This window comes from Monodon monoceros, unplaced genomic scaffold (genome assembly GCF_005190385.1).
Source record: "Monodon monoceros isolate NGI ecotype Baffin Bay Population unplaced genomic scaffold, NGI_Narwhal_1 Super_Scaffold_2, whole genome shotgun sequence".
NCBI lineage: Eukaryota > Metazoa > Chordata > Mammalia > Artiodactyla > Monodontidae > Monodon > Monodon monoceros.
The window spans coordinates 58111133-58124603 of NW_021703776.1; the positions used below are offsets into that span (position 1 = coordinate 58111133).

General features: G+C 40.9%; 1 protein-coding gene across 4 annotated transcripts in view; it reads left to right on the top strand.

Moving 5' to 3' along the window:
• The window catches only part of CREB5 (cAMP responsive element binding protein 5), a 413326-nt gene that overhangs the window by 392423 nt on the left and 7432 nt on the right, over nt 1–13471 (top strand). For all 4 annotated transcript variants that reach the window (XM_029233943.1, XM_029233942.1, XM_029233945.1 and 1 more), the window contains exons 8-9: nt 5574–5897; nt 10309–10536. In XM_029233943.1, the coding sequence (XP_029089776.1) occupies nt 5574–5897; nt 10309–10536 (552 nt within the window). The remainder of the gene's footprint in view (nt 1–5573; nt 5898–10308; nt 10537–13471) is intronic.

The following is a 13471-nucleotide window of genomic DNA, read 5'->3' on the forward strand; positions in this document are numbered from 1 at the left end:
TTGGGTGTTGAATTTTGTCAAAAGCTTTTTCTGCATCTATTGAGATGATCATATGTTTTTTTCTCCTTCAATTTGTTAATATGGTATATCACATTGATTGATTTGCATATATTGAAGAATCCTTGCATTCCTGGGAACAACCCCACCCGATCATGGTGTATGATCCTTTTAATGTGCTATTGGATTCTGTTTGCTAGTATTTTGTTGAGGATTTTTGCATCTATGTTCATCAGTGATATTGGCCTGTAGTTTTCTTTCTTTGTGACATCTTTGTCTGGTTTTGGTATCAGGGTGATGGTGGCCTTGTAGAATGAGTTTGGGAGTGTTCCTCCCTCTGCTATATTTTGTAAGAGTTTGAGAAGGATAGGTGTTAGCTCTTCTTTAAATGTCTGATAGAATTCACCTGTGAAGCCATCTGGTCCTGGGCTTTTGTTTGTTGGAAGATATTTAATCACAGTTTCAATTTCAGTGCTTGTGATTGGTCTGTTTATATTTTCTATTCCTTCCTGGTTCAGTCTCGGAAGGTTGTGCTTTTCTAAGAATTTGCCCATTTCTTCCATGTTGTCCATTTTATTGGCATATAGTTGCTTGTAGTAATCTCTCATGATCCTTTGTATTTCTGTAGGGTCACTTGTTACTTTTCCTTTTTCATTTCTAATTCTGTAGATTTGAGTCTTCTCCCTTTTTTTCTTGATGAGTCTGGCTAATGGTTTATAAATTTTATCTTCTCAAAGAACCAGCTTTTAGTTTCATTGATCTTTGCTATCATTTCCCTCATTTCTTTTTCATTTATTTCTGATCTGATCTTTATGATTTCTTTCCTTCTGATAACTTTGGGGTTTTTTTGTTCTTCTTTCTCTAATTGCTTTAGGTATAAGTTTAGGTTGTTCGTTTGAGATGTTTCTTGTTTCTTGAGGTAGGATTGTATTGGTATAAACTTCCCTCTTAGAACTGCTTTTGCTGCATCCCATAGGTTTTGGGTTGTCGTATTTTCATTACCATTTGTTTCTGGTATTTATTTATTTCCTCTTTGATTTCTTCAGTGATCTCTTGGTTATTTAGTAGTGTATTGTTTAGCCTCCATGTGTTTGTATTTTTTACAGTTTTTTTTCCTGTAATTGATATCTAGTCTTATAGCATTGTGGTTGGAAAAGATACTTGATACAATTTCAGTTTTCTTAAATTTACCAAGGCTTGATTTGTGACCCAAGATATGATCTATCCTGGAGAATGTTCCGTGAGCACTTGAGAAGAAAGTGTATTCTGTTGTTTTTGGATGGAATGCCCTATAAATATCAATTAAGTCCATCTTGTTTAATGTATCATTTAAAGCTTGTGTTTCCTTACTTATTTTCATTTTGGTTGGTATGTCCATTGGTGAAAGTAGGGTGTTAAAGTCCCCCACTATTATTGTGTTACTGTCGATCTCCCTTTTTATGGCTGTTAGCATTTGCCTTCTGTATTGAGGTGCTCCCATGTTGGGTGCATAAATATTTACAATTGTTATATCTTCCTCTTGGATCGATCCCTTGATCGTTATGTAGTGTCCTCCTTTGTCTCTTTTAATTGTCTTTATTTTAAAGTCTATTTTGTCTGATATGAGAATTGCTACTCACTCCAGCTTTCTTTTGATTTCCATTTGCATGGAATATCTTCTTCCATCCCCTCACTTTCAGTCTGTATGTATCCCTAGGTCTGAAGTGGGTCTCTTGTAGACAGCATATATATGGGTCTTGTTTTTGTATCCATTCAGCCAGTCTGTGTCTTTTGGTTGGAGCATTTAATCCATTTACATTTAAGGTAATTATTGATCTGTATGTTCCTATTAGCATTTTCTTAATTATTTTGGGTTTGTTATTGTAGGTCTTTTCCTTCTCTTTTGTTTTCTGCCTAGAGAAGTTCCTTTAACATTTGTTGTAGAGCTGGTTTTGTGGGCTGAATTCTCTTAGCTTTTGCTTCTTTGTAAAGGTTTTAATTTCTCCATCGAATCTGAACGAGACCCTTGCTGGGTAGAGTAATCTTGGTTGTAGGTTTTTCCCTTTCATCCCTTTAAGTATGTCCTGCCACTCCCTTCTGGCTTGCAGAGTTTCTGCTGAAAAATAACAGTTAATAAGCTGTTAACCTCATGGGGATTCCCGTGTATGTTATTTGTTGCTTTTCCCTTGCTGCTTGTAATATTTTTTCTTTGTATTTAATTTTTGATAGTTTCATTAATATGTGTCTTGGCATGTTTCTCCTTGGATTTATCCTGTATGGGACTCTCTGTGCTTCCTGGACTTGACCATTTCCTTTCCCATATTAGAGAAGTTTTCAACTATAATCTCTTCAAATATTTTCTCAGTCCCTTTCTTTTTCTCTTCTTCTTCTGGGACCCCTATAATTCGAATGCTGGTGCATTTAATGTTGTCCCAGAGGTCTCTGAGACTGTCCTCAATTCTTTTCATTCTTTTTTCTTTATTCTGCTCTGAGGCAGTTATTTCCAGTATTTTATCTTCCAGGTCACTTATCCATTCTTCTGCCTCAGTTATTCTGCTATTGATTCCTTCTAGAAGTTTTTAAATTTCATTTATTGTGTTGTTCATCATTGTTTGTTTGCTCTTTAGTTCTTCTAGGTCCTTGTTAAACATTTCTTATATTTTCTCCATTCTATTTCCAAGATTTTGGATCATCTTTACTCTCATTACTCTGAATTCTTTTTCAGGTAGACTGATTATTTCCTCTTCACTTGTTTGTTCTGGTGGGTTTTTACCTTACTCCTTCATCTTCTGTGTATTTCTCTATCTTCTCATTTTGCTTAACTTACTGTGTTTGGGGTCTCCTTTTCAGAGGCTGCAGGTTCGTAGTTCCCGTTGTTTTTGGTGTCTGCCCCCAGTGAGTAAGGTTGCTTCAGTGTGTTGTGTAGGCATCCTGTTGGTGGGGACTGGTGCCTGTGTTCTGGTGGATGAGGCGGGATCTTATCTTTCTGGTGGGCAGGACCATGTCCGGTGGTGTGTTTTGGGGTGTCTGTGAACTTATTATGATTTTAGGCAGCCTCTCTGCTAATGGGTGGGGTTGTGTTCCTGTCTTGCTAGTTGTTTGGCATGGGGTGTCCAGCACTGGAGCTTGCTGGTCATTGAGTGGAGCTGGGTCTTAGTGTTGAGACAGAGATCTCTACGAGAGCTCTCGTCGATTGATATTACGAGGGGCTGGGAGGTCTCTGGTGGACCAATGTCCTGTACTCAGCTCTCCCACCTCAGAGGCTCAGGCCTGACATCTGGCCAGAGCACCAAGACCCTGTCAGCCACACGGCTCAGAAGAAAAGGGAAAAAAGAAAGAAAGAAAAATAAAGTTATTAAAATAAAAAATAAATTATTAAAATTAAAAAATAAAGTAATTAAAAAAAAAGAAGAGAGCAACCAAACCAATAAACAAATCCACCAATGATAACAAGCTCTAAAAACTATCCTAAAAAAAAAAAAAACGGACAGACAGAACCCTAGGACAAATGGTAAAAGCAAAGCTATACAGACAAAATCACACAAAGAAGCATACACATACACACTCACAAAAAGAGAAAAAGGGGAAAAAAAAATATATATAAAGGAAGAGAGCAACCAAATCAATAAACAAATCTACCAATGATAATAAGTTCTAAATACTAAACTAAGATAAACATAAAACCAGAAACAAATTAGATGCAGAAAGCAAACCCCGCGTCTACAGTTGCTCCCAAAGTCCACTGCCTCAGTTTTGGGATGATTCGTTGTCTGTTCAGGTATTCCAGAGATGCAGGGTACATCAAGTTGACTGTGGAGATTTAATCCGCTGCTCCTGAAGCTGTCCAGAGAAATTTCCCTTTCTCTTCTTTGTTCGCACAGCTCCTGGGGTTCAGCTTTGGATTTGGCCCCGCCTCTGTGTGTAGGTCGCCCTCTGGCATCTGTTCTTTTGGGAGGTCTGAGGTCTTCTGCCAGCGTTCAGTAGGTGTTCTGTAGGAGCTGTTCCACACGTAGATGTATTTTTGATGTATTTGTGGGGAGGAAGGTGATCTCCACGTCTTACTCCTCTGCCATCTTGAAGGTCCTCCCCGCCAACTGGTTCTTTAAATCTGGCCCAGACTCTTTCATTCATTCATTCATTCATTCATTCATTCATTTATTTTAGGGCTGCGTTGGGTCTTCGTTGCTTTGTGTGGGCTTTCTCTAGTTGTGGTGAGTGGCGGCTACTCTTTGCTGCAGTGCGTGGGCTTCTCATTGCGTTGGCTTCTCGTTGCGGAGCACAGGCTCTAGGCGTGTGGGCTTCAGTAGTTGCAGCACGTGGGCTCAGTAGTTTTGGCTCGCAGGCTCTAGAGTGCAGGCTCAGTAGTTGTGGCGCATGGGCTTATTTGCTCCATGGCATGTGGGATCTTCCCAGATCAGGGCTCGAACCCGTGTCCCCTGCATTGGCAGGAGGATTCTTAACCACTGCGCCACCAGGGAGGCCCGGCCCAGACTCTTTAAATCTGGCCCACTGCCTAATTTTGCACAGCACAGGAGCTAAAAATGGTTTTTACATTTTAAAATGGTGGAAAAAATATCAAAAGTAGAATAGCATTTCGTGTCATGTGAAAGTTATATGAAATTCAGATATCCTGTCCCTGTCCAATATAAGTAAAGTTGTATTGGAACACAGCGTAGTCATTTGTTTACATACTGTATACAGCTGTTTTTGTGCTAAAAGGGCTGAGTTGAGTAGTTGTGAGAGACCTTAAGGCATGCAATGAGGAAAACATTTACTATCTGACTTTTTATAGAAAAGCTTGCTGAGCCCTGCTTAGAGATCAGATTCAGGGAGAAGTTATTTGTGTGCATGTCTGTTTGCTTATTGATGGATGATGCTTTTGTGTTGGACGTACCTGGCCTGTGATGTGGTCATCAAAGAAGCTGTAGGAGTGCAGTGGTCCATATTCTTCTACTTTCCTCATTTCCTTCCCAAAGTCAGAAGAACGTTATTATGTGAGAAAATTAGATTATTAAAGGGACTGTGAGAAGTATCATAGTAACAAATGGAAAGATCTACATATTGACTCAAGAAGTTATGGATTTCTTATCTAATTTGAAGACTTAACATTAGTTCTGTTCCTGTATTCCAAAATTTGAAGTGATTTCCTCTTTGGGTCTGAGAAATCTTTTGAAAGGCAAAAATCTTTTATTCTTATGACTCACCATAAAACGCAGTGCCATATCGGATGGGCCCTTTGTTCAGTGGCATTATCACATTGAGTGGTTCCATTGGGTTTATACTTGCATTTGGCTGTCGGTAGGATATGATTAACAACTGGATAGTAGGAAATACCTTTTAGCAGAATATCTAGGGTATCCTGCTCATTTCCCATGACAGTTGAATTAACATTCATGGCTGACATTGATACTTCTACCTACCATAATATATATGAAAATTTGAAATTAATATAAAAGTCATACTGCTACCAGTAAAAAAATGTTAACAATAGTACCATAAAATATTATAAAATTGAAAATATGAGTCATTTTGATTCAAAATCCCTACTGTGTACACGACTGACCTCAGCTGTCCCCTCTTGTTTTGTTCTGTTTCAGAGGTTGAAGGCTGCGTTGACTCACCACCCTGCTGCCATGTCAAATGGGAATATGAACACCATGGGACACATGATGGAAATGATGGGGTCCCGTCAGGACCAGACGCCACACCATCACATGCACTCACACCCACATCAGCACCAGACACTGCCAGCCCATCACCCCTACCCGCACCAGCACCAGCACCCAGCACACCATCCTCACCCTCAGCCCCATCACCAGCAGAACCACCCACATCATCACTCCCACTCCCACCTTCACGCACACCCGGCACATCACCAGACCTCGCCACACCCACCCCTGCACTCCGGCAACCAAGCACAGGTAGACCTTTTTCATCATCTCTTTCTCCCTTCTCGTTAACAGTACAAGCTCAAATATGGGGCTCATTGGCAGCAGCCTTGTTTGACAAGCCCAGGTGTTCTATCTGACACTCTGGGGGGCTCTGTTCATTTCCTAAGAGGTAATGGTTACCCATAAGACCCTACCAGATCGTAGTTCCTATAACTAATAAGGTAAATATCAGGTTTAGTTTCTAGGGGCAAACGTAAGCTTCAAGTTCTCCAAAATCTATTTTTGCAGTGTGTTATAAAGTTAACCCTAAAAAAGTAACACCAATGGAGGATTAAGAATTTAAGCTTTAAAGAAAGATGTGAATAAAGGATGAGAAAAATAAGTTAATTCTAACCATGGTTCTATCTGCAGTACTTTATAACATCATAGAGACCCAATTTTGTCACCTGCAAATTGGAAGTTAAATACAATGGGCAATCTTCTGAATAACAGTAAGTGTTAAAAGTATAAAGGGTAACAATTTCAGGCAGACAAAGAGGCCCGGTAATGGATGTTAGGGTGTAAGGTGTTGTGTAAATGGTAAAGAAAGGTGACTCATCCCACCCAGTGAGAAATGTGTTGGAGGGAGAAGGCAGAGAGCCAGGCTCTGTAGATGATCAGTTCAAGAGGAAGGCCAAATCCCAGTGGTGGAAAGTCACCAGGAGTGGCTAGAAAGAAAGCCAGCATTTAGACACAACTGGAAGAGGGTCGGGGGATCTGGCAGACGTTACGTCACCCAGCCCAAGAAGAGAGGCGGGTCCATGTACCCGAGTGAGTTTTAGTAAGTGGATGAAGGGCATGTCTAGGAGCATGGCTAGTCCTAGACATTTTGGACCTTCAAGTGGGATGACCTTTGTCAGTTCCCTCCACCCATTCAAACTGCCAGGTTCCAACCAGCTGGGTCAGAATGGTGTCAGAAGCTTGGGATCACACTTATTCACTGTCTCCTCCATTGTCTGCCTCTGTACCTCTCACCTGGCAGCTTTTAGAGATCTTGCATCAACCCCTCCAACATACACCAAACCTGGACAGCCATCCACAAAATGTGTTATCCATAAGCAACTCTCCATTCAATAGATAAGCTTATTTATTAGCTAAGCTTGCTTTTGCAAAGTTCTTAGAGGTATTCTATATAGCAAATAAGAGTGTAGGCTTTGAGTGAGAAAACTTTCATTCTTTTCCCACCTTACTTGTTGTATGACTGTGGTCAGTAGATGAACCTCTCTAAGCCTCAGTTTTCCCATCTGTAAAATGGGGTGATAATAGACCAAGCTCATAGACCCTCAGGAGTATTAAATAAGAGAATGTTTTGCCCTTGGTGGCACAGTTTTCAATACATGATAGCCATGATTAATTCCAAACCGAATAATGTGATAGAAGCTTAGCAAGTAGTTTAGCAATAAAATGCTATCCAAAGCACCTTTTTAGTCATGTGCCATAGTAGGACATATTTTTAGAAGGGAAAAAGAGAACTATAATAGGTCAACTATAAACTATAATAAGGTCAAAGATAGGCAGATAGATTCACATGTATACTTATATTTTTTAAAAATGGATAGCATCAAGTTTTGGTTGCATTTGTGAGCGAGTTACTTCACAGACAAGCTTAACAGTTCATTAAATATAAAAGCCATTCATTAGCTAATTACGAATTAGCCAATTGCCCTCCATCTCAAGTCAGCAAGTGGCCAATTGTATATGCAATCAGTTAATTGCCTTTATAATTGGCTGCACAAAGTTGCTTTTTTATCCTATGCTACTAAAAAGAAAGAGTCCAGGTTGGTCTTGTTGAAATTTGAACAAGATCATTTAGACCATATTCAAAATGCCACTGTTAACTGTATTAACTTGGTTGATATTGAGATTCTTGTCATGTGGCCTAATTGTATGATTATCAGAACAATAGAAGTTTATTAAGGTCATCAACTCTGAGATTCTAAGATGACTTGGAATAAATTCTGTCATTTTGAAATTACAGTTAATTATTTTTGATCAAAATTTTCAGAGCATCTGTGTCAACATAATGCCATTCTATTTATTTTACTGAAGTATAGTTGGTTTAGAATATTAGTTTCAGGTGTACAGCAGAGTGATTTGGTTATGCATATATATGTATATATCTATATTCTTTTTTATTCTTTTCCATTATAGTTTATTACGAGAACTATGAATATAGTTCCCTGCGCTATACAGTAAATCCTTCTTGTTTATCTAGTTTATGTATGGTAGTGTGCCTCTGTTAATCCCATACTTCCAATTTATCCCTCCCACCCCACCCCTACAGAATGCTATTTTAAAAAGATAATGGTAGGTAACGATAATTATCGTTTTTGATAATTTTGTTTAAAGCACAAATTCTGGTCTTAGGGTTGCATTTTCAATTTCTCCTGGCTTCTTGCGATTCTTTTGCATATAAGAATGTGACTTCAGAGTCCTGGTATCACTCCTTGGCCACCAGGAATTTCTCTTAACCAAACGACACCTTGACCCTGAACCTGGACTGCACCTGAAACCACCATGTAACTTACCCCTTTGGGTAAAGGCAGAGGAGAAGCATCAGGGGGTAAAGGCTTGTTAACGTTAGCGTGGTAGAATACAGTATTGAAAGAGAGGTCCCTGCACTGGAGATTAAAACCCAGTTTTACCTACTTGAGAGTCTTGTCTAGGGCTGGCAGTGAGAGATCACTAATTCATACAAAGAAATGAATGAATTTATTTCATTCATTTTTTGCCTGTTAATCCCATACTGCCAGTTTATCCCTCCCACCCCACCCCGACAGAATGCAAAAACAGCCAGGTTAGCACCTTCTTTCCTAGTGCTTTGCTTTGCGGTGGTTAGCTCAGAAGTTACTGCACCTGAAATGACTAGTGCTAAACGCTTGCCAATAACAAGGAACACAGCTTCATCAGCCACTCTGGTGAGTAAGATCTTAGACAGTTTATTTTGTTACTCCTCTGTGATTCGGAGGGAAGGAATTGCCAATACACAGTTTTAGAAAATGTCTTTGCGTTAAACAAAATGACTGAGATGCAGTCTAACCTCCGTCCTGAGACTGATTCTTTTTCAGTGAGTCACGGAGGGTTTGATAGAGCTGAGGATTAAACTATAGCATCATCAGTCAGCTGATGTCAACCAGGAGCCATTATTAGTGCAATTACAGTCGTTCTGATTGATTTCAATCATAGGGTTGGAATGTGGTAGAAAAGGTGGCTGGGTTTCATTTTTAAAACTTCTTGCCTGTTATTTCTGCAGGTTAAATGCCTCTTGTAAAACAACTTTATAGGTATTACAGCCATAAGCCTGAGTGACTGAGCAATGAGAGGGAGGAGAAGAAAAAAACACCACCACCCTTTATTGAGAATGAAGAAAAGGGAAGGAGTGAAGTGCATTAGGGAAGCATTAGGTGTCCAGACTCATAAACAATCAGTCATAGAAATTTCACTAGGTGCTGAGTGTCCGCTGTATGAAGGGAAATAAAGCCATATGTGTGGGAGTCCCTAAAACCTTAGATGTTGTTGAGCCCCATGCAGACCTTACAGGCAATCTATAAGCATAGTAAAAACTTTTTAATAAAGTGCTTTGCCACTCCTAGGATTTCCTTATAATGTAAGTATATACAACCACCCCTCCCTGTCAACAGACACGGTGTATTAACAGGGCTCAGTGCTGCATCACGATGGACTTTCAAAGGCCCCGCTTCCCAATCACCTAGAAATTCACCCACTCACCATCTCCTGTGACTCCTTCAGCCTTGGTCAAGCTCTGAGGAGGAGACAGGCCCATTTGCAGTTTGCAGGTCCAGCTAGGCATCTGCAGTAAGAACTGTGAAACTGTGACAAAAGGATTTCAGCTGCTTTCCAGGCTTCACGGGGTTCTTTTGATAGGAGTCACAATGGCAGTGCTGTCCCAGAGGTGTGTTCTAGGAACATGGTTTTGACACCATTAGTATGAAAGGCATTCGCAACCTGCCCAGAAGGAGTTTTCTGCAGATGACAGAAGACTCGTCAGTAGGGTGACAGTCACCCTGACCTCTGTTTTCACCTGTTGCCATACATTGGCACTTTCAGATTTTACAAGGCACCTTAAATAAAACATTTTTAACATCTGAGGAGAAAAAAAATGTTTCTTCTGTCATGATTCAGCCAAATGCCAGTCAGGGGGAAAAAATCTACTTGACTCTCTTTTCGCAGATCATCCCTGTATCTTTTGCCAAAATATCATGGAAGATAGCAGGGTGATGCTTTTCCTTTTCATGAGCGTGATCTCATTGTTGACTTCATTCTTAGAAAACAAGTATAATGTGCTAACTAAAACAAGCGACTCCCTGTGTTTTGCATTTCAACACCTTACCCAGCCGTTCCTCCTCTCTCCCCATCACCCCCTCCCTCTCTTTCCCAGCAGGTTTCACCAGCGACACAACAGATGCAGGCCACCCAGACAATACAGCCGCCTCAGCCCACAGGGGGGCGCCGGCGAAGGGTGGTGGATGAGGATCCTGACGAGAGGCGGCGGAAATTTCTGGAACGGAACCGGGCAGCCGCCACCCGCTGCAGACAGAAGAGGAAGGTCTGGGTGATGTCACTGGAAAAGAAAGCAGAAGAACTCACCCAGACAAACATGCAACTTCAGGTGCAGGCCACTGTCTCTCTCCCCAGGACTCAAAGGCCCTGTGTAACATTGGCATTTCCTGCCCCGGCAGGCACTTGTTGACCTAAGCACTAACACCACCCCTTAGCCCACAGAGCAACTGCAGGCTTATTCCTCAAGGTTGATTAGTTCCGAGACACTCTACAAAACAAAACAACCATTCAGTTTTACATCAGTCTGCTCTGAGGAGGGAAACCCTGCCCAATTAAGTTATAGGGCTGGGAGCAGAAGCTTGGTCAGACAGAGGTTCAAACTCTTGTTCCGTACCTACTTGCTGGGTTTAACCTCTCTGGCTCTCAGTTTCCTCATCTATAAAATGGGAATAATAACCTCATAAAGTTGTTGGGAGGAATAAATGAACTAATGTCTACAGAGCCGTTTGTACATAATAAATCTTCAACCAAAAGGCCGCTCTTTATGTCCACTGGGTGAGGGGGTTGCTTCAGTTTACACTAGATTATCTATATTTTTGTTTAGTGGAAAAAAGGGAGGTTTGTGTTTATTATTTTGCTCCATAAGAAAAGGCATGTTTCCATCTCATTTTTAAACTTGACAAGATTTGAATCTTGCATGATTTTTGCTTTCCATGGGTGGCTCAGTGGGGGGACACTTTATAACAAGGCCACTTCTAGGAATTTTTGAGAACCTCCAGCACCTGGAGCTTCTCCAGCGGACTTCATGCCATACACGTGACGCAGTTCAGGGCATTTGTTCTAACACAAAAAGAAGTGCACTGTTCACCAGCAGAAGAAAAAGCAAGTATTATATAAGTGACAAGCAGTCAGGGATAGCAGTAAAAATCGTGGATTATAGCGCTGGATTATATACAGTGCTTCCAGGAGCAGAGATAATGGCTAAAGAGTGGAGGGAAGAGGGGAAAGAATGCCTAAAATAGGGAGAATCTGCTCCTCAGTAGTTCATAGGTCACCTTCACCCCCCATCCTCCACGCATCCTCAGAAAGGAGCAATTAGGGTGCCAAACCCCCCTTTGCATATTTAATTCCATTAAGTGGAAATGGTCTTGGGACATCCAGTGTACAAATTGAACTTATACGAAGAAAGTTTGGGTTATACAGGGACTGACTGTCATCATTTATGGATGTTCACTCTCCCCCCCCAAGTTTATCATTCTTTTAATGATAGACATGAGAAAGAAACTGGGAAACGTATATAGCAGATATGGGGGAAGTAAGATAAGAAATCCTCCCACTGGCTTGTACGAAGCTTGTGTGAAGTTGGAGACTCTGTTATCCTCTCCCCCGACCACTTACCCCCTTTTGTAATGTCGGGTCTAGCATGGAGAGTTCCTGAGTGTCTGTACTCAGTATCTGCTGAATAAATGAATGAGCTCCTCATCTCTGGAGTGTCCAGGAACTAGCTGCCTGACCACTTGGCAAAGATGTGATTTAAGGGAATCAAGCCGCAGAGTCTGGCTGGACTCAAACGCCGCCGAAACCACTCTAACTTGAAAGCCTATAATTCTAGAATCTGGCAGGTATAGTAGTATGTGAGAAGCTTTTAGGTGGACATGAGTACACGTTTTTAATATTAATAATAATCATATTTTAATTTTTATGTGTACTGAAAAATGTAATCAGAACATCAAACCTTCAGTTTCACAGATATTTTTGGTAAGGACCAGGCTAAATCTTTAAAAAATGAGTTAATTTGTACAAACATGTTAAGTAAATAAAAGTTCTGGTGTATGTGACCTAGCAAATATCACAGCAGTGGTTTTGTAATGACTGAAATGTGAGAACCCCTGGAATTTGCTACCAGTTCTGAGATCTGCAAGAGGATCATGAACAGGTGCAGGTTTTCTCAATCTCAGCACTATTACCTTGGGGCTCAGTAATTCTTTGTTGTCTCCAGTGCAGTGTAGATACTTAGCAGTATCCTTGACCTCTACCCTCTAGGTATCAGTAGCACCCTCTACCCCACCCCCAAGTTGTGACAACTGAAAAACGTTCAGACAATACCAAATGTCCCCCGTGGGGGGCAAAATTACCCCTGAGTGAGACCCACTGACCCAGATGAAGGAGCCTTGAGTAGTCAGATGACACGTAATCAGATGCGGACAAGTTTTTAAATCAGTTTTAACTAAAATGAGTCCTTGCAGAATGACCCCAGGGTATTGACCATCATTCTAGAGCCTGAAGACATGGAGGGGGTCATAGCAGAGAGCCAGGAAAAGTGAGGATACTGGTTTACTTTGACGTCAGATGTGTTCATGACTTGACATATGAACATATGTTATAGCTTTCACTTAACATATAAGGTACTTAACATATAAGGTATATCCTTTATGCGAACCTAATCTACTTTTTTAAAAGAGTATATTTTAAAACATGCTTATTGCCAGAAGAGAGACTTTTTATTTTATTTATTTATTTTTGGCTGCATTGGGTCTTAGTTGTGGCACATGGGATCTTTTGTTGCAGCTCACAGGCTTCTCTCTAGTTGTGGCACTCAGGCTCAGTAGTTGCGGCCCGGGCTTAGTTGTCCTGCAGCATGTGGGATCTTAGTTCCCCAACCAGGGCTCGAACCTGCATCCACTGCATTGGAAGGTGGATTCTTAACCACTGGAGTACCAGGGAAGTCCCAAACCTAATCTATTAATTTTCACATTTTTAGAACTAAAATGGAAGGATAAGAGATACTAGAATTCTAGCCCCTGAAAACCAGAAAAAAAAGTCCTATTGGGGCCATTCAGCAGGCACCAGTATTTTTGGTTGTTAAAGCAGTGCCTGAGGAAGGGACGGTCTCTGAAAAGACTACGTCGTTGGTGTTTTCCAACCACTGCTTTGCTTCACAGGGACAGAAACCACAAGGGCTCCATGTTTTCTGTGATGCCGAGTGCTCTGCATCATGCCATGTGATGCTGGAGAGGATATGCAGATTCTGCTACCTTTGAATG